The 18,479-nt window shown below is 44.7% G+C and overlaps 1 protein-coding gene across 5 annotated transcripts in view; it reads left to right on the top strand.

Moving 5' to 3' along the window:
* Window positions 1–10,285, top strand: part of SCAF11 (SR-related CTD associated factor 11) — a 47,435-nt gene extending 37,150 nt beyond the window's left edge. For all 5 annotated transcript variants that reach the window (XM_074568200.1, XM_074568363.1, XM_074568138.1 and 2 more), the window contains 5 exons: window positions 955–3,471; window positions 5,465–5,808; window positions 8,353–8,571; window positions 9,015–9,134; window positions 9,509–10,285. In XM_074568200.1, coding sequence (XP_074424301.1) covers window positions 955–3,471; window positions 5,465–5,808; window positions 8,353–8,571; window positions 9,015–9,134; window positions 9,509–9,637 — 3,329 coding nt within the window. In that variant the 3' untranslated portion in view covers window positions 9,638–10,285. The remainder of the gene's footprint in view (window positions 1–954; window positions 3,472–5,464; window positions 5,809–8,352; window positions 8,572–9,014; window positions 9,135–9,508) is intronic.
* The last annotated feature ends 8,194 nt before the right edge of the window (window positions 10,286–18,479 follow it).

The raw sequence follows: 18,479 nt of genomic DNA, 5'->3' as shown, positions 1-18,479 counted from the left end.
AAACAAATTAACAGACATCTCAAGAAATTAATTTAGTTCTGAAGTGACTATTAAATTCAAGTATATTTACTTAATTATCACCAATCGTTAATCCCTGAGCTGCCCCTCATAAGCTTTTGTAGGTATCAGGAGTACGGTCTGTTCCCTTTGCAGTGAATATAACCCTTGGCTTCCCTACAGAGGCTTCTGTCAAATTGTGGATAGCAGGAAATAAATTACTACAGTATCCGCACAAGAGCTGCCATGCTTCTGTGTGCAGCTGAAGGTCATTCTTCTTAAAGTTTTAGGGTTTTTTGATGTGCCAAAACTTGCAGTCCTTAATCAGTCTGTTAGGTGCTGCAGGAGCCCTGGGGACTTTGTAGCAGAGTTTGTCCAGTTTGCGATGGAGCGTGCAGGGTCTGTCTTATAACTGGTGAATGAGTTTGTCTGAAATTAGATTTTGGAGAGAGGTATCCTGTCATTGCTGCTTCTGATCAACCGCTTCCCATGTGATCATCCACTGATGGCCATTTAAAAATGTCACTTTCTGTAGTATTGAGCTTCGCTTCTGTAGTATTGAGGCTTCGCTGCCGACAGGCCTGCATGTTAGTGTCACAAACTGCTAGGTGCTAACAATGTTGTGTGGTTTAATTCCGTACTTTCTAACAGCTTAAATGCTGACTATCTTTGTACAGCAATTTCAATAGTGGTTTCATTGTGAATGCCATTACTGTCCATGTAGCCATGCCAATACTGCTTCTAAAATGTGTGTTTAGATGTCTAACATGTCACTTTGTTAGTTGGGTTCTGTTCTTAAAAGAGTAAGTCTGCACTGAAAAAAAAAAATGCTGTGGCAGCATTTCACACTAAATCTTAAATTGTTTTATTTGAGGATATCTGTTAAACCAGTCATTTTATATTCTGAGCTGTGTTTGGATATTATTATCAAACTTTAACGTATTCTGGTTTTCTTAGAATCTTTAGGCAAAGGATATGCTGTTGCATGTACCCAAGAAGGAGAAGAGAAAAAGCAAGCTTCTGGTTCATCTGGCACTAGGGGAACTAGAAGGAAATTGGTTAACACTACTCCTAGAAGAAGATCTGCACGAAACAGCAAAAATGAGACACTGGGTCAATCCCGGAGCTCACCTCGGTCAAGCAGTTCTGCGTGTGGTGCCTCTGATGGCAGTAGCCCGTCTCTGAATAAATCTTCAGAATCAGAGAAGGCTCCTCCAAAACGAAAGTCTAAAAGAATAGTAAAACAACAAACACCTGTGGTTAAAAAGAAACTGAGAAGTTCTGCACGTTCTGAAAAATCATCCAGTGATTCGGTGGAAGATGATGACGTTGCTGAGTCTGAAGCAGTTCTAACATTAGACAAAGACCAGCAGTCAGATGATGAGAGCAATAACACAAGCCTTCCACAGAAAAATAACGCGGAAACAGAATCTGCGAATGGATTAGAAAGCTGTAGTGAACACGCAGAAATTGAGGAAACTACAGGAGAATGTGACAAAGATGAAGATGCTTCAGGCAACGCGGATGTAAGTTTTTCTGTCCAAGAACCTCCACTACTAACTTCAGGGGGCGAAAGTCAGGAATTTGAAGTAAAAGGTGTTACTGAAAAAAACGTAGATCATAAGAATCAGGACATCTGTGAAAATACTCCTGAGCAAATGGAAACAGTAGCTAGTCCCAGAGATGAAGTGTGTGACCATGCAACGTTTGAAAAAGTAGATCAGACATTGTGTAGTCCTCAAAGTGAATTGATGGAGAATGTAGAAACTCCGACAAAAATTGATCAACCCGTAGCTAGTCCAGAAAATGAGTTGTTGGAATATACAGAACCTTTGGGAAAAGATCTACCATTAGAGAGCCCCAGAAGCGAATTGCCTGAGCATCCAGAAGCCACAGAAATAGATGATTCTCAGGGTGAAGAAAAAACAGTAGTAGACTGTGCAAGTACAAATATTCAAAACTTAAAAACTGTTCAAGATGAAGAACCAAACACATTAATACACAATATTTCTGTAGACAGTACATCAGAACAATCCTTAAAAGAGAACGCCATGCCAGAAAGTGAAGAGGGTAGAACTTCAGAGTCACCCCAGGTAAATGCTGAACACAAACATTTTGGGGAAGATAACAATGAAATGATACCAATGGATTGTGACTCCTTTTGCAGTGACCAGAATGAACCTCAGATTGAGCAGTTACCACCAGCTGAAAGTACAGAGCAAGGAGAAGTGAACTCCTCACAGTGTGATGCGGGAAACTGTACATCAGTTTCAGGACTTTCTGATGAAAAAGATGAAAGTATTCCTCAAGAAAGAGAGTGCCAGTCAGAACTCAAAAAAGATAAAAAGACTCGAACTAGAAGGTCTAGGTTTCACTCTCCATCAACAACTTGGTCTCCTTCTATGAGAGAGGGCAGGAGATCTCAATCGCCGTCCCCTAAAAGGGAGGTGACCAAAGACAGAAGCTCACGATCACCCAAGAAGGAAACTGGGAGGGAGGGAAGAAGATCCTTATCTCGTTCTCCGAAGAGAGACGCACTCAAAGATGAGAGAAAAACACCATCTCGATCTCCCAAAAGGGAAACAGTCAGGGAAAGCAGGAGATCATCTTCTCGGTCAAGAACTAAAGATTCATCTCCGAGGCAAAAATCTAGATCTCGAAGCAGCGATAGAGATAGTCAAAGAAGAGATCGTGACAGAGAAAGAAGAAATAGGAGGTGGTCTAGGTCACGGTCACGGTCTAGGTCAAGATCACGATCTAGGACGAGAAGTAAAGGTTCTTCCTTCTCTAGAAATGAGAGGGATGGTCATTCACCTCGCTGGAAAGAGAGATGGGCAAATGACAGCTGGAGGAGTCCCAGAGGAAATGATCGATACAGAAGAAGTGATCAAGAGAAACAGAATGAAAGTCTTAAAAAAGAGAAAGACAATACAGAAAAAAACAGCGAGGATCAGTGTTCTTCCGACAAGCGGAGGAATGATTGTCCAGACTGGGTAATGGAAAGAATAAACTCTGTTCCTGAAGTCAGGAACAGAGAGAGAGAGAAACCACATTGGGAAGATGGCAGGCATGATAATTCAGGACACTCTTGGAATAAAAACTTTGGTTCAGGTTGGATTCCAAATCGAGGGAGAGGTCAGCGTGGCCGAGGTGGGCGTGGAAGAGGTGCTTTCATGTATGGAGACCAGAGCGAAAATCACTGGCAAAATAGAAAACCTCTCTCAGGGAACTCAAACGGTTCTGGGAATGAAACTTCAAGGTTCCCAGAACATCAGCCCTACAAGCGTAAGAATGAACAAGATTATTCTTTCGATACGCCTGCTGACAGATCTGGGTGGACATCTGCATCCAGCTGGGCTGTAAGAAAGACTTTACCTGCTGATGTGCAGAATTACTATTCAAGAAGAGGACGCAATTCATCAAGCCCACAGTCTGGATGGGGAGTGAGACAAGAAGAGGAGACACCTGAACAAGGTATTCATAGTTTTGAAACATAAAAGCTTAGTCACGGCTGCAGTAGCCCAGTAAAATCCTAGTCACGTTGACTTATCTCGACTTGATTAGCTCTTCAAAATGATTTGAGGTGAATCCATAGTCTTTTTGCAATACTGAGGTTTGTAGGTGTGGAGTTTGGGGATTGCTTGTGTTTTGATGGCCTTTTGATGGCTTTTTGGTTTTGCTTAAAGTTAAAGTTGGACATAATTTAAGGGCTATACATCTGAAGAGCGTGCTACTTAAATCAATGTGGTTGAAGAGAAGGCTTGTCCTTTTCATGGTTACTTTTAGCATCTGCACACCTTTTAAAAAGGGGTAGTTTTTTTTCAAGGAGGTCTGCATTTGCCCGTGCAGACCTTCACAGTAGGTTCTAGAGATGACAAATCATTATGTTGACACTTATCTTGCTTCTAAATAAGCTTAAAAAAATCTAGGGAGATTTAGAAATGAAAAAAAAATGGTACTTTTACTGTACTTCAGCATTAAAATTCCTCTAAAGCCTCAACAGAAGTCTGATACTTTTGAGTCTTTTATATCTAAAAACTAACTGCCCTGACGGAAATAAACTTTTTGGTAGAAAGTGAGTTGACTGTGGATGAGAGTGATTCTGAATCAGAAGTCATCCACAGATTATTAGTGCTCTGAAGTAAAAGACGGATGTGAATTGTATTGAAAAACTGTAAAATCCAGTTCTGAAGGCAGCCACGCTTGCACTTTCTCGTTGGCTCATTGTTTTGTCTTTCATTTTTATCCATTTTCATCCTATATGCAGCGGTTTTCTCCCTCTCTTCAGAGACAACTGCATCGATGGCTTCTTAGTTTTGAGGCAACTTTGTCAATCTTCAGTCTGCTGCTGGCAAAATTTATCAAACCTTTAATTGAAAGTATTTTGTGATTTGCAGACTTTATTTCACGTAGTTCTGGACCAGTCACACTGTTATGTTCACTTTTGGAACGTGAATTCAGCTGAGAATAGTACAGTGATCTCCCAAAACTGGATAAATCAGGCTAGGTTGGCATCATGACATGGTCCTGGGCAACCTGCTTTTGCTGACTCTGCTTGAGCGGGGGGGAGGGGTTGGACTAGATGGTCTCGATAGGTCCGTTCCAGTGATTCTGTTATCCCTTGATCTTTAAGAAAGGTGATTTGGGGTGAGGCACAAGGGTTTAAATCCCAATCTGTGGGAATTAGGTGACCGGGTTCCTCAAGGAAGGGATTCTAAGGGAAGGATATTTTAATTATAACCCATCAGCTGTTTCTCAGAACTAATTCCTTGACTTTTGGAAGGTCTGCTGCTTGTATCTAGACTTCAGCTTTTTGCCTTCTGTTGAAGATAAGGTGAGAGAGCAATTTTTTTAAAGAATCGCCACCCCAAGAGGTCATTTTTACTTCTAGGCTTTACCTGTTGTACTGTTACAGGGTTTTTGGACAACTCTTTCCAAAATATGAACATCTTTGAAATCGGTTGAGGATGATTTATTATTCAGGAGAAAAAAAAAAAAAACAATCAGCAGAGTATTTCTATAGTTAGCAGAAACGGCTACAGTGAGCGTGTGTGACTCAGGCGAAGGAGAGCAGAGCACTGCACGTGTGCTAACGTGTGACTAACCACCTGCAATGGCAGAAGCTGGATAGGTTACGTTGTCTTCCTGCTCTGTGGGGGAGAATTACTCTTTCATTGTGATGCCGTAATTTATTAGCTGTGCTGTGGGAACAAGTAGAGAAAATAGAAATTCAAAATGCAGGCTTCCATAGTAACCTGAACTTTCTAAGCTCAGAAACTAGCATTTGGCTCTGTGATGTGTCTGGTGATGAGTGTAATAACGCTGTGCAATATCTTTAAAACATGCAGATGATAGACAGCTTTTTGATGCTCCATACTTCATGAAGAGTTTAGACACCTGGCTCCACTTCTACTTTTTAAAGTATGAATTTTCTACTTCATGTACTGTCTGGTTTTTCTTTTGATAGATCCAAACCTCAAAGACCAAGGCAGCCAGCAAAGTGACGGTTCGCAGTTACCAATGAATATGATGCAGCAACAGATGAATGTAATGCCACAAGTGAACGCGCAGCACCAACCTATGAATATCTTTCCGTATCCAGTGGGTGTCCCTCCTCCCATGATGAATATGCAACGAAATCCATTCAACATCCACCCTCCAATGCCCATGCATCTCCCTACCGGAGTGCCTCTCATACAGGTAGCTGCTCCCACTAATTTGTCTCAGGGATTACCTCCGCCTCCACCTCCACCCCCACCATCTCAACAAGTCAGCTACATTGCTCCCCAGCAGGATGGAAAACAACTGCAGGTACGCTTTACCAGAAGCCATGGCAAGAGCAGTATCAAAGGAATACCAGTTTAAGGGTTTCTTCTATGGAATACCATAGTCTTGATAAATTTGTGCTCGCAGTTTCTTTCTCTCTTGCCTGGCTTCTTCCACCCCCCACCAAATTTAAACTGGAAGTATCCATGAGGATATGAATTATTTTGGGGCTAGACCTTTTAAATCATAATACACAACACCATAACTGGGGGTTTGTGGTAACAAAGTGTTCCACCAGGTAATGGAACGCTGAAAAATTCCATCAATGTTGTCTGTTACCTTTTTCTTCTTAGAAGTGCCCCGTTTCCAAAACTAAGTTTTCCCCTTCAAAACCTGATTTTTAAGCTTTAGGGAATGCTTGACTCCCCTTTCAGCAGCATATAGGAAGTGGCCCCAACCTCTCTGTTGCAGTTTAATCCCATGGGGTGTATCAGCAGAAGAAAGATACCAAGTACTGCATGGCACCCATTGCTTCCACACTTCCATTCTCCAGCTGTCAGTATCTCAGTGGCTTCCCCACACATACACGTTTTCTATTCTGCTTAATCTTTTGAGCTTTTTTGTTAATAATTTCCAAGCTTTCTTTTCTTGCCTGATTCTCCTGTTTTTGCGTGCCCTTTTGAGACCTAACTCCCACTTCATTTCTCCAGTTTGAAAAAGACTCTGCCATGCTTGGGGCAGATCACACCATCTTTGTGTGCCTCTCAAGGTATCTTAAAACAGCCTTTGTGTGTGTGAGCTCCTCCTGTAGCCAGCTGTTTATATTAAGAGCTTTTATATCAGGGAACGGAATATGAACAACTTCTGGGAGAATGCACGGCCCTGCGGGGAGATGTATCGCTGCACCTGTGAGGCGTAAAGGGCCCTTGGGGAGGTTGACTGAGGTTTGGGCTTGTCTCCTGTTGCAGGCTGCCTGCTCTGACCTAAAACTCTTTCCCCTGCATTCCAGGTTGGAAAAGTGATGTCCTAGAACAATGATTTCTAACCCTCTGTTTTCATGCATCATCTCTAAAGATTTGAGGCGAACTGATAAATTACCTGCATCCTTTCACTTTCAGCTGCTGTTATCCATTCATATTCATTAACTTAACAAAAGGAGTTAAGTACTGTGGGAAATACTGGGTGGGGTTACGGGCCAGATGAAATACTTTCATACTCTGCAAGATAAAACAGTAAGGTACTCTTGGAACTAAAATGCTGGTAGATTGCTTGCTGATCTGATTAATGCCTGCTGTCTGTAATTAAAATATTTTCGCAATTGGAAATTCAGTAGCTTTAATCTCTAAAAATGTAAGAAGTCAGAACGTAGGTGACAAACCTCTCCGAAATACAGTATCTAGTGCAGCAATAAATACCTTCCTATAAAGACTGTGTATTGCTCTAAAATACAGTTGGTTGTTAGTAAAGCCCCTGTTGTATTTGTTGCTTTGACCTGCTTTTGTGGAATGGTGTCCGGGAACCTGAATGCTCTCGGGAGCTGCTGCTGCTTTTGCGTTGAGCTTTTATTGACCGAGCCCTTGGCGGTAGCACAATACAAGTTAGTGAATACTGCGGGGCTCCACCTGCCCGTCCTCTTGAAAGGAAGGTGAAGAGGGCGCACTGGCGGGCGTTAGCATACTGATTATAACAGCTCGATATCTGTGTCCTTTCCAAGGAGCTCAAATTCCAGTTTCGTTATCTTCCGTCTGGATAAATGCAGATGTGAAAAAAAAGTAGTGGTGATTACCTGCAACGAAGCAGCATTTAGGGTTAGGGTAGCCTGCCAGAACATGTCGGGAGGATGTCGTCTTGGCTTTTGCTAGGAATGACCTCTGTCTGAGGTCCGAGAGCTACTTAATTTCTCAATTCCAAAATGTCAACGGTGCCCATGGTCTTTTGGTGATGTTGGGGAATGTACAAAAAACGGCTTTTCCTTGAGGACCAGATCCTGGTGCTTCAGCCGGCCTTTCACCTCTAGCCTGGAGTAGGCTTGTAGGCGTGTTTACATTTGAAAGTCATACGCAAGTTCAAGCTGATAACAAACATGAAAATCAATGTTTTCAAAGCAACATCGTTATGATGCATGAATGCAAGTGTGCTTTAAGGTAACGTTTTATATGTGTGTTTAGGTGCTGATTTTGAAAAAAAAAAAAAATGTTACTCTGCTTTACAAAGCAGGGCTTACGCTCTCCTGTGGCACGTAGAGAGGTTCTGGAGCCGTAAGCTTCCTTCCCTTGTGCGAACACCCTCCCTGCCTGTTCGCAGGATGCTTTGTTTGCCGTATCAGCGGGATCGGAGCCAGAATCTGGCAACCACAGGGGTGACATGGAGGATGCCTTACTTTTCAAGCTTTATATTAATTTTTTTTTTTTCCTTTGAGTTGATCTGACATAATGCGTGTACCTTCCATAATAATGGGCAGTGTGGAAACCAGCTAACGAACCAAAGCATGTAGTATCGATGCTCTTTCTAGAGCTGCTGAGACTTCTAGAAAGGCACGTTGCCGTACTGAAGGACAATGTATTAACTACCGATAACTTTTTAAAACAGGGTATTCCAAATGCTGCTCATGTAAGTAATAACATGAGTGCTCCAGCCTTGCCTGCTCCAACAGCAGTCCTGGGAGGCGTGGGAACAGTTCAGGGACCAAGCTCGGGTAACGCAACGTCGTCAAGTCACATCAAAAGCTCTAATGCAGCTGTAAAATTGGGAGAAAACAAAGCAAGCGTAACAGTGGAAGCCAGCGCAGATAGCTCGAAGAAGGACCAGGCAAGTTCAAAGTTCAGAGTCCATACCTACATGGTTTTATACAGATACACATATATGTATGTTACATATAAAACAAAAAAAAAATGAGATGCTAAAAAATAACAAACTACAATAGTACCCCTTCTGTGTAATATATTTAATACCGTCGTGTATGTGATACTTTCACGGCGGCTGTAGGACATAAATGAGCAAGCTGACGCTTTTTAATGTGGTTTTCTTTAAAGCAGCACCATTATGAATAAGAAGTTGCCGTGGGACAACGTTCTGTTCCTAGTAAATCCCAGGCAGCTCGCACGGGAGCTGAAATGTGAGCGAGGGGAGGGGGAGGCTGCTTTCCTAGTCTTCTGCAGTAACTTTGATCTGTGAAGTTTTAATTTGCAATTGATAAAAAGACACGTAGGCAGGCACTGAAAAATAAAACTCAGGTTTGTTTTTTCCATCAGAAATTGTTAATTCAAGAAAAAGCGGCACAAGAGGTCAAACTAGCTATTAAGCCTTTCTACCAAAATAAAGACATCACTAAGGAAGAATATAAAGAAATTGTGCGGAAAGCTGTAGATAAAGTAAGTTGATGTGTTTATCTGAAATGCAAAACACTGAAGCTGGGCTGGGGCTTGGGGTGGGTTTCTGAATCTTGTGGGAGCAACTGGTAGTTGCTGGGAGGGGGAGCAGGAAAAGCAAAAATACTTTGGTCTTTCTCCATCCACGAGAGCTTTCTCAGCTCCTTGGAACATAACTTGCTTTTTGTTTGAAAGATTTGAATGGGAATTGGGAAATACTTGAGGAGCGGCTGGGAAGTACTAGGAGGTTTCCAAGGTATTCTGCCTGAGACAGAGAAACCTGGGGTGTTGGGAAGATAAAGAAATAATGTGAGCCAGTGGTAAATCAACAGAAATGTTTCAAACTTTTTTTTTTTTTCCCTTTAAAACTATTGTAGGTTTGTCATAGCAAGAGCGGAGAAGTTAATTCTGCAAAAGTGGCGAATCTAGTGAAAGCGTATGTAGACAAATACAAACATTCACGAAAGAAAAATCCCGAAGAGGCAGTCTCCTGTGAAAGGAAATAGAACGTGTTTTCAGTTTTTAATTTTATTCTACCTGCAAAGTGCAATTTCAACATGAACCGTTAACTGAAAATTGTACATGACAGTGATTTGAATCTGGTTTTGATAAAATTATTTTTCAATGTAGTATATAATGTTTTGTTCTAAAGAAATATAGATCTACAGGGCAACTTCTTTATTCCTTTTTAAAAACAGATGTCTAAAAAAAAAAATAAAGGTGTAAAGAAGAATCGTTAGGAATGTACGATTGTGTGGATACTTAGATGTACAGCATTTTGACTTGAATAACAGAGTGCATTAAATTAGAAACTTCTGTCTGAGTACATTGGTTTTGGAACAGGTATGTACAGTACAAGTAATCGGTCAGATTAAAGTAAAATTTTTTTCTTTTGATTTCTCCCTAATTATAGCAAAGATAAAATAATGTATTGCCTTGACAAATATTTCTAGCGTTAACTGGACAGGCTGAATGCAGGGGTCACAATGTGTATATAAAAAAAAAAAAAAAAGGAAAAGCACATGGAGTTGTCTGAACAGAAGAACTGTTTAGATTTTTAAAAAGGAAAAAATCATAAACAGTAAAATGCAGTGCCCAGCCCCGCGGGCGCTGCGTGTCTGTTGTAACACCAAATAAAAATTATGCTGCTTGGTTTTGTTTGTGACCTTCTTCCGTTTGTTTCAAGATAGTGGGATGAACTTGAATAGTTTTTACGTGCTGAAAGCCCTCCGGCAGCACACGCTGACAGCCACAGCTCGTGTCTCTCCCTGCCCTCAGCCGGTAGGGAATTCAGAGGGGAGAACTGGACATTCAGAAACAGAAACCAGTTTCTTCTTCCAGTAGAATCAAGAAAGCTGGGATTTGTTACTGGGCTCCCAGTTGGTCAAAGACTGCCAGTTGTGCCAATCGTAGCTGCGTAATACTTTTCTTCGTTAACTAGGGCCTGTAGCGCAGATCACCAGACGGGTATCATGGAATGGGCGTGATCCCGAGTCAGGTGCCACAGCTCTTCTACGTCCCCGAGCGCCTTTGTGCAGGGAGGTGACCAGAGGTCCCGCCAGCAGGTGTGGGGTCGCTGGAGGTGCTGGGGTAAAACCGCTTTCACTGAGGCAGCAGCGGGGAGAGCTGCTGAAACACTCTCATCACCGCCCATTCCTTAGGGAAAGAATCCTTCCGGAGCTGCGTGGAGAAGGGAGCCGTACTGTGAGATAGCAAGAGTTGTTCCCTTACTCTCGGCTGTTAAAATCTCAGCCCTGCCCTGTGGAACAACCTCTGCTGTCGGCTCAGCCTGGCGTCTGCTCCGGCTGAGGGCTCCTGGCCCAAAAGCACAAATAACCCATTTTTGACAGGAAGTATCAATCAGATTTTCTGAGAAATTCTCTCTTGGTAGCCAGTAGTTCCCAAATTAACTGTTCTTGGCAGAAAACAGTGTCTTACCCCGCAAGTAGCTTTTGCAGAAGCCTGAGGATGGAATAAGGGACGTACGCCCCTGCACACACACGTGATTAGAGAGAGAGATGTGTAAAAAAACCGTGATGTTTATCACAACAATTGCTCACTTGGTTTTAACTATAGCTTTCTACAGACTTAATGAAGCATTTGACTGTCTATATTTATTTTTGTGTGCCTAAAGAAAAAATACTATGTATATTAGAAACAGATATAATACATTTTCTACAGCCAAGCCAGGTTTTAGATTTTTCCAAAATACTCAGTTTTACAGTGTGGTGGCAATTTGTATGAACTCTGGAACTATTTTAAGCTAAAATGGGTTAGCACTTTTTGAAAAAAATGTTGTAGCAAATTGCTATGTCTGTCCTGGTTTATCACGCCATGCGTACTTATTTTTATTACATTTTCCTTCTCTGACTTCCGGGATTTTAATGACTTTTTATATCTTTTTACTCTATACAGTTGAGCCTTGCTATAAAGCTCCTTTCAGGAGACAGATAAATGTTTCGTGGGGGTTTGGTTTGGTTCTTTTCGTTTCAGAGGAGAGGTGGAAATTGGGTGGGAAGGACCAATGGAGGATTTAAACTGGGAAAAGGGTCATTCGTTCCTTGTTTTGCAGCTCCTGGCTGGAAGATCAGCTGTCACTTGCTGCCACGTTGTTGGGGCAGTGACTATAGTGATGCTCCACTGTATTTCAAAACGTAATGAAGAATATGGGATAGCGTAGCACGTGACCAGTAACTTTTTATTTTTTACGATGAAATACGTCAGAACTTAGCAGAAAATATGCAGTTCGTTACAATTTCTATGTCGAATTAAAAAAGAAATGCATTGCCTTAATACGTAGACTCTCCTATTTTTCCTGAAAAGCAGTAAGGGCTGTGTTGGTGTGACTGCCCGAGAAGGCACGGAGTCATGGCTTTTGTTAAAATAGTATGAAAACTGTATTTCTATTTATTGAAACTCCTTGTACTGAAAGTCCCACCATGCACTAGCGCTGAAGGTGAAGTGACGGGGACGCGGAGCCCCTTCACGCCTCGCGGCTGTTGGTAATTCCTTCCATCCAGGCGGCCTCGAGGAAAACAAGTACGAAACTGTGTTACCTTCTGGGAGCTTCCGCAAATCACAAGGCTTTTCCTTGCCCTCCTCCCGCTGTCTCACTGTGCGCGCTGCTCCAACGTCTCATCCTAACGATGGCTCTTAGGAGCACGGTGACTGTCCAAAGTCCACGATACGGTGTTTGTAGCATAAGGCTGGAGTGCTGTCTACTGAAAAAAAATACTCTAAAAACTAGTTTTGTGTAGTGCTTAACAGTTTCTAATAAATTCTTTTCACTAAGCTGGCAGTAGTCCGTGTTTGGTCTTCAGTGATTCTGGCTCCAGTGGTTTCATTCAGAAAGCGATGTACTCGCTGTTTCTTTTGTACGTGTGCACATTTCATCTTGTTCTGTGTTGTCGGGGCTCTGCCCCCTCCTTTTACATCTTGTTTGTTTTCGGTGAGTCTGTCTTCACCCTGCCCCGCTGCAAAAATGCGGAATCGCAGAATTGTAGGGGTGGGAAGGGACCTCTGGGGATCATCTAGTCCAACCCCCTGCCAGAGCAGGGTCACCCAGAGCAGGCTGCACAGGAACGCGTCCAGGCGGGGTTGGAATATCCGTTGAGGGCAAGTGCTGCGGTGAGGACTGTAGGTGCTGGGGTGCGCAAAACGTGGCTTATCATCTGCTGCCTGGGCAGGACTCAAACAAGGGCAGGACTCAAACCAACTAGGCCACGTCCTACACACTAGAAGTACGCACCAGAACAGTGGGCTTCACTGGAAATAGCCCATTGGGAATTGAGCGCGTGGTGGCCTACCTTCCCTGGGAGCTCTGTTCCAGGCCTCACTTTACTTTCTAGGATTAACCCTTTAGGATTAACTGCCACGAGGTCCCGCCGGTGGTAATGCAGGCACAAGCTGTGCCAGAGCCTGCTGTCCTTCAAAGGCGCTGGTGGCCGCGCTGTGGAATTCAAAGAAGCCTTGCCCATTCCGGGTTGGCGTAGCTGGGTGATGACCTCCAGGGTGGGAAAGGACAGACTTACCCTGGTGCTGCTCAGGTGGTGGCTTAGTTCTGTGTTCACTGAAGGTGTCCTAATAGAGGGGGCGTGTGGTCTTAGGAAAGAGCACACCACTTTGCGGAGCAAGGGGGAAATTAAGGTCCAATCTCAAAGGCCTTGGAGAGGGCGTTCACTGGGAGAGGGAGGCTCAGAGGTGTCACTTCCTTGAGGCCGAGCCTCCAGAAGGACAAAGAAGCCCCCGGGGGCACGTCCTGCGGCTGTAATGGTCTGGTGAGGCCGGGCGGGTGCGACTGAGCCAGGAAGGGTTTCCTCAGTCGTGCTGAGTGTGACGTGACCTCAAGCAGGTGGAGACAGAGTTAAGCTGACTGCATCGGGGGCTGAGGGCAGACCTGCTGAAAGACACAATTTCCAAGGAAAAAGTCTTGAAGAGGAAAGTCATTTAAACCAACCAACTGCGGTTAATTAAAAGCTCACTGCCGGAGTTGTAAGCCAGTCTTATTTCCATACGCCTGCTTGGGTCATGCACCTTTTTCAAGCAGCTGAACAGAAAAAAAAAAAAAAAAAAAAAAGAAAAAAAAAAAAGAAAAAATTAAAACCCAAAAAAGTCACTTCACCTGTTGTTGCAAAGGGCTTTTCAGTACATCAGCTTGACTTACGCTATGTCTGACGCGTCCCCCTCGGCCTCCACCTGCAGTTTGCCACATGCCCCACACAAAAGTTGATTTTTTGCAAAAATATTTTTTTTTGTGAAAAAAAAAAAAAAAAAAAAAAAAAAAAAAAAAAGCTGTGTCCTGCAAATACCCGCACGGGATCAGGTGAGGAGTTCCGTGCATTGCCAATCCAGTGACTTGCGTGTCCAGAGACCCATCTGCTGGTGTCCTCAGAGGGCCATCACTGCATGGAGCACGCTGGAGGGAGGAGGGACATCTCAGTGTGGATCTGAGCAGTGGTGGCACCACCAGGACACAAACGTCTCTGAGTGTGAGCCGGCCCCGAGCGCGGGAAGAGGAGCCGCCCGTGGGGACAAACAGCAGGGGCAGAAGTAGCCCATTAGTCAAGAGTTGTAATTTTTGCTAAGCAAGTGCCAGCATGGCTCGGTTTATGCAGCTACAGCCTTTCTGGATCCCACCTCTGCAAGCAGCGCCTTGAAATCTTTACTCAGTTTTGCTGTGGAGATACTGGGCTGCCAAAAACAGGGTTTGGGTTTTTTTTTCCCCCAGAAGCCCCATCTCAAACATTGTAACACATCAGCGCGTAAAACAAATATGTTGGTTCCAGAGGTGGACTTGCACCTTTTGAATTAGTTGTTATTATCAGTTAGAAACTATGCTGGCAAAGTTTTTCATTATTATTAAGTATTACAATATTCATATTAATTGATAGTTTATTAAAAAAGTAGAGACAAGAGTAAGGACAATAAAGTAGCTGATAACCAATATCAGTAATTAAAGAGTATGTAACAGATGCAGCAGCTTTCAAAATAATGGAGCGTCTACGGAGATTAAAAACTATCACTAACCTAGAGATCAAAAAAACCCCACAAAACTAAAATCACCGGTAACTACTTACGGAAAAGGAGCTGAAGCTGTGAGAGGGCACGGGCTGGGATGGGGAACTTGGCTCAAACTTGACTGTTACGTTCCCAATATTCCTGACTCCTCCCAGAGTCTCACACACCAACCGTAACTGTCACCCTGCTCTTCGTGTTCACCGTCTGTTTGTGCAGCAAACGCCCGGGACTGGAGCGACGCAGGAGACGCTCATTACACACGGTGAACAATCACACCCAGAGTGGAATCCAGCACAGAGAAAAATTATGGCAGGAGCCAAACCCAAGGAATTTTGGTAGCAGGTTGTCGCGTAATTAATCCTGAAGCATTGCAGATGCTAAACCTACAACCACTGAATGTTTGATGAGGAGCATCAATCACAAATAGCCAGGCTTTCCCAGACGCCTGGGTGCAACGGCAGGCGGGACGGCAGAAAAGAACAACTCTTGGAAGTCAGAGTTTACCCATAAATTCCGGAGCCTGTTACAAAAATGTGGGGCTCCTCTACCAGGAGACAGGAACGTTGCTGCCTTTTTTTCCTCTCCGCCTGACGTGCAGGTATTTGCGGTGCAGACGTTTGTCAGGTCGCTGACCGCTGGCTCGCTCTGCCCCCGGCCAGGAGGTGAGCGGAGCTCCTCCTCGGATGGCCGGGGTCCCCGGTGCTGCCTGCGGGCACAAAGCCCCAGGGCACCCAGAAGGAACCCTGTCACTAGAGAGCATAGAATCATAGAATTGTTGAGGTTGGAAGGGACCTTTAAGATCATCGAGTCCAACCTTTAGCCTACCCTGACAAGAGCCACTTCTAAACCATGTCCCTAAGTGCCCCATCTACCCTTTTTTTAAACACCTCCAGAGATGGTGAATCCACCACCTCCCTGGGCAGCCTATTCCAATGTTTAATAACCCTTTCAGTGGAAAAATGTCTCCTAATATCTAATCTAAACCTCCCCTGACATAACTTGAACCCGTTTCCTCTCGTCCTATCACTTGTCACCAGGGAGAAGCATCTAGGAGCAAAGGCTGTCACACACTCAGCTTCCTCAGTCCTCGTTAATTACCACCGCGTGGCAGCTGGCGGTTAAATGACCACATCAGACTGATAAACTCTAAGATGTTCCCCCTGAAAACACGACATCTCGGAGACACGAGATCTGGCCAAGCCGTCAGCTCCAGCCTGGTGTCCCAGGGCAGTTCCTACAGGGCATCCCAACGCTATTTAAATTTTAAAAGTTCTGATAAATGTACAGCCATACTTGTGACCGGGGTGAATACGAAACACAACCAGGCAGCACGGGCACCTTGTGTTCCACGCGTTGTGGCAAGTGGATTAAATTTTTGATGCACTGGGGATTTTACTACGGGGTGAGCCGCGGGTCAGTTGGCCAAGACTTCACAGAGGCTTATGGCAGAAGTGAGATTTGAAGCTGTGACCCTTCTAAACCCCACCGCCCCCAGGTGACGCAGGGAGGACAGCCCCACCGGCGCGCCGCGGTGACAGAGCTCTCGGGTTGTGACGGTCACGTCCCGTCTGAGGAGCACTGGGAGACGCAGCCAGGCCAGCGCCCACCCCACTTCTGCATTACCCCGATGACACCTTATGGAATGACATAATCACATCGTTAACTTTTGTAACGGTGCAGGCTCCCTGTTTCTTGGATTTTATTCCAAAAGAAAAAGCAAGAAGTACTGGCCTCCTTCCGCCCTTCCTGCTCCCTTCACCCGGGGCTGGCAACGAGACTGAGCTCCAGTGAACCTTCCGAAGGCCCTGGGCCAGTGAGGAGGCCACCGAGGCCAGCAGCAGAACTGGGATGAGGGTACAACCTCCCATGCTGGAGGACTCGTTTCATACTTTATGATTCACCCCGTAACTCCACCCTAAACAACATGAACACAGAGAGCCCTGCTCAAAGACAAGGACCGAGCGGACATGTGGGTATCGGAAAACTTTACTCTTGGCCAGGACAGCAAGTTACCTGTGGACACATGGACTTGAAAATGCCCAAAACAACAAAACCAGCAAACCCTCTCAGAAGGCAGTTTGCGGCAAATCCACCTAAAAGGTACTGAAAGGCGACCTTACCACAGCTGTCCAGAAGCCACCCAGCACAGGAGCAGCAGACAGACCTTAACGTGATTCATCTTGATGAGATTTTTGTCACTCTAACAATGCATTTCCTTTCACCTGAGGTAAAAAGCAATCAGCTTTTTTAATTGGCTCAGATTACCCTCCAGTTAACTTACCACGGCACAAACAGCAACGACGTTGTGAGAAACGGTAAGTCGTGATACAACCATGCGAAAACCAGCAGGCTAATAAAACCGACTGAGGATGGGTTTGAAGTCCCCGTAATTTAAGAACTTATTGCCATCTTGCTGGAAACACCACAAACAAACTGGTGATAACTTATAACAACCAGCCTTGATTTCTCCGTCACTCGAAAACGGCCCATGTGAACTCAAACCCCCCTCGCCCCACGCATCCAGCTACCCAAGTCCACCCACCCCTGGCGAGCTGCAGCCCCGAGTCCGCGCAGAAGGACACGGGGCAACTTTTCGGCTCCACAACCTTCACCTCTCTGCGGTCCGCGCACGCGTGGCGTCACCCAGCGAGGCAAAGGACACCAGCCACAGAGCTCTCCGCAGCCACCCGTGCAAGGAACGACTGGCAGCCCAACAACCAGCCGGTAGGAAAGGCAGAGGGAGAAAAAGCGCGACGGGATGATGACGGGTATCCCAAGCTGTTGCACGTCATCGTGCCACAACAAACTGCTGATGTATCTTCCCACAGGGCAGGGCAGGGCAGCACCACGATGCCCGTGTTACAGCAGATGAGAGAGCTCCACGCGCCGTGACTTGCTGCAAGCCACGGAGGAGACCTTCGGCAGCGATGTGAACTCAACTCAAACCTCACCACATGCTCCGAGTGCTTCTCCCTCCGGGCTACCACCCCTTCCAAGCTGGAAAAAAAAAACTGAAACCAAACTATTTTTAGTAGTAATACAGAGATTTGCATCTAGGAGGTGCTTCGCCCCGAACCGTAGCTAGGCAGGCAGTAATTAGCACTGACGGCTGCACGCTCCAGCCCTGCCATCATACACTACAGAAGAAACACCGGGAAGTGTATCATCAAACAAAGCCAAGCGTAAATTAATAGGGAAAAGAGCCCAATTTAAAGGTGAACAATTGTTAATGCTTTTTCTCCTTCCAGGCAAGGCTGTTGCAATAGTTTTCAGTGGAGATCAGACCACAGGGAAAAGCGCTCTGTTACTGTGCTGATAACTTAACAACCTCTAAAGTCAGGCTGCTGATTGAGGAGTAAGGTTTATTCTGGCAGGAGATGCCATTAGCATCCCTACTATACTGAGAAACACTTCAAAAGAAGAGCTTGAACTGTATATACAAGATTTTCTTATTTAAAATATGTACCTAGACTGAAATTAGTATAATATAATCGTGTTTTCTTACGGTTTTTTCCCCCCTGAGAAGTTCGTACTGTTCGTACTCCTAGAAGATGCTGTGGAGCCCGAGCCCGAGCGGAAATTCTTTGTGACTGCGCTCCTTGAGCTGACGCTCACTGGGGAGCACGGGATGTTTCCCGCGGGTTGTAACGAGCAGTGGTGTTGCTGGAGTAACTTACAATGAATACACAAAATAGAAATTATGTATTTACCTGCTCCAAAAATACCTATAACAGTAGCATGTTGTGTATCATGTGTAATATGAAACACCCCTCGCTAGCTGCTCTCCCCCTCAATGACCTTCCAAAAATTTCAAAAATTGGGATTTGTCAC

The sequence above is a fragment of the Larus michahellis genome, chromosome 1 (genome assembly GCF_964199755.1).
Source record: "Larus michahellis chromosome 1, bLarMic1.1, whole genome shotgun sequence".
NCBI classification, from domain to species: domain Eukaryota; kingdom Metazoa; phylum Chordata; class Aves; order Charadriiformes; family Laridae; genus Larus; species Larus michahellis.
This window is presented reverse-complemented; position numbering and strand designations above follow the sequence as displayed.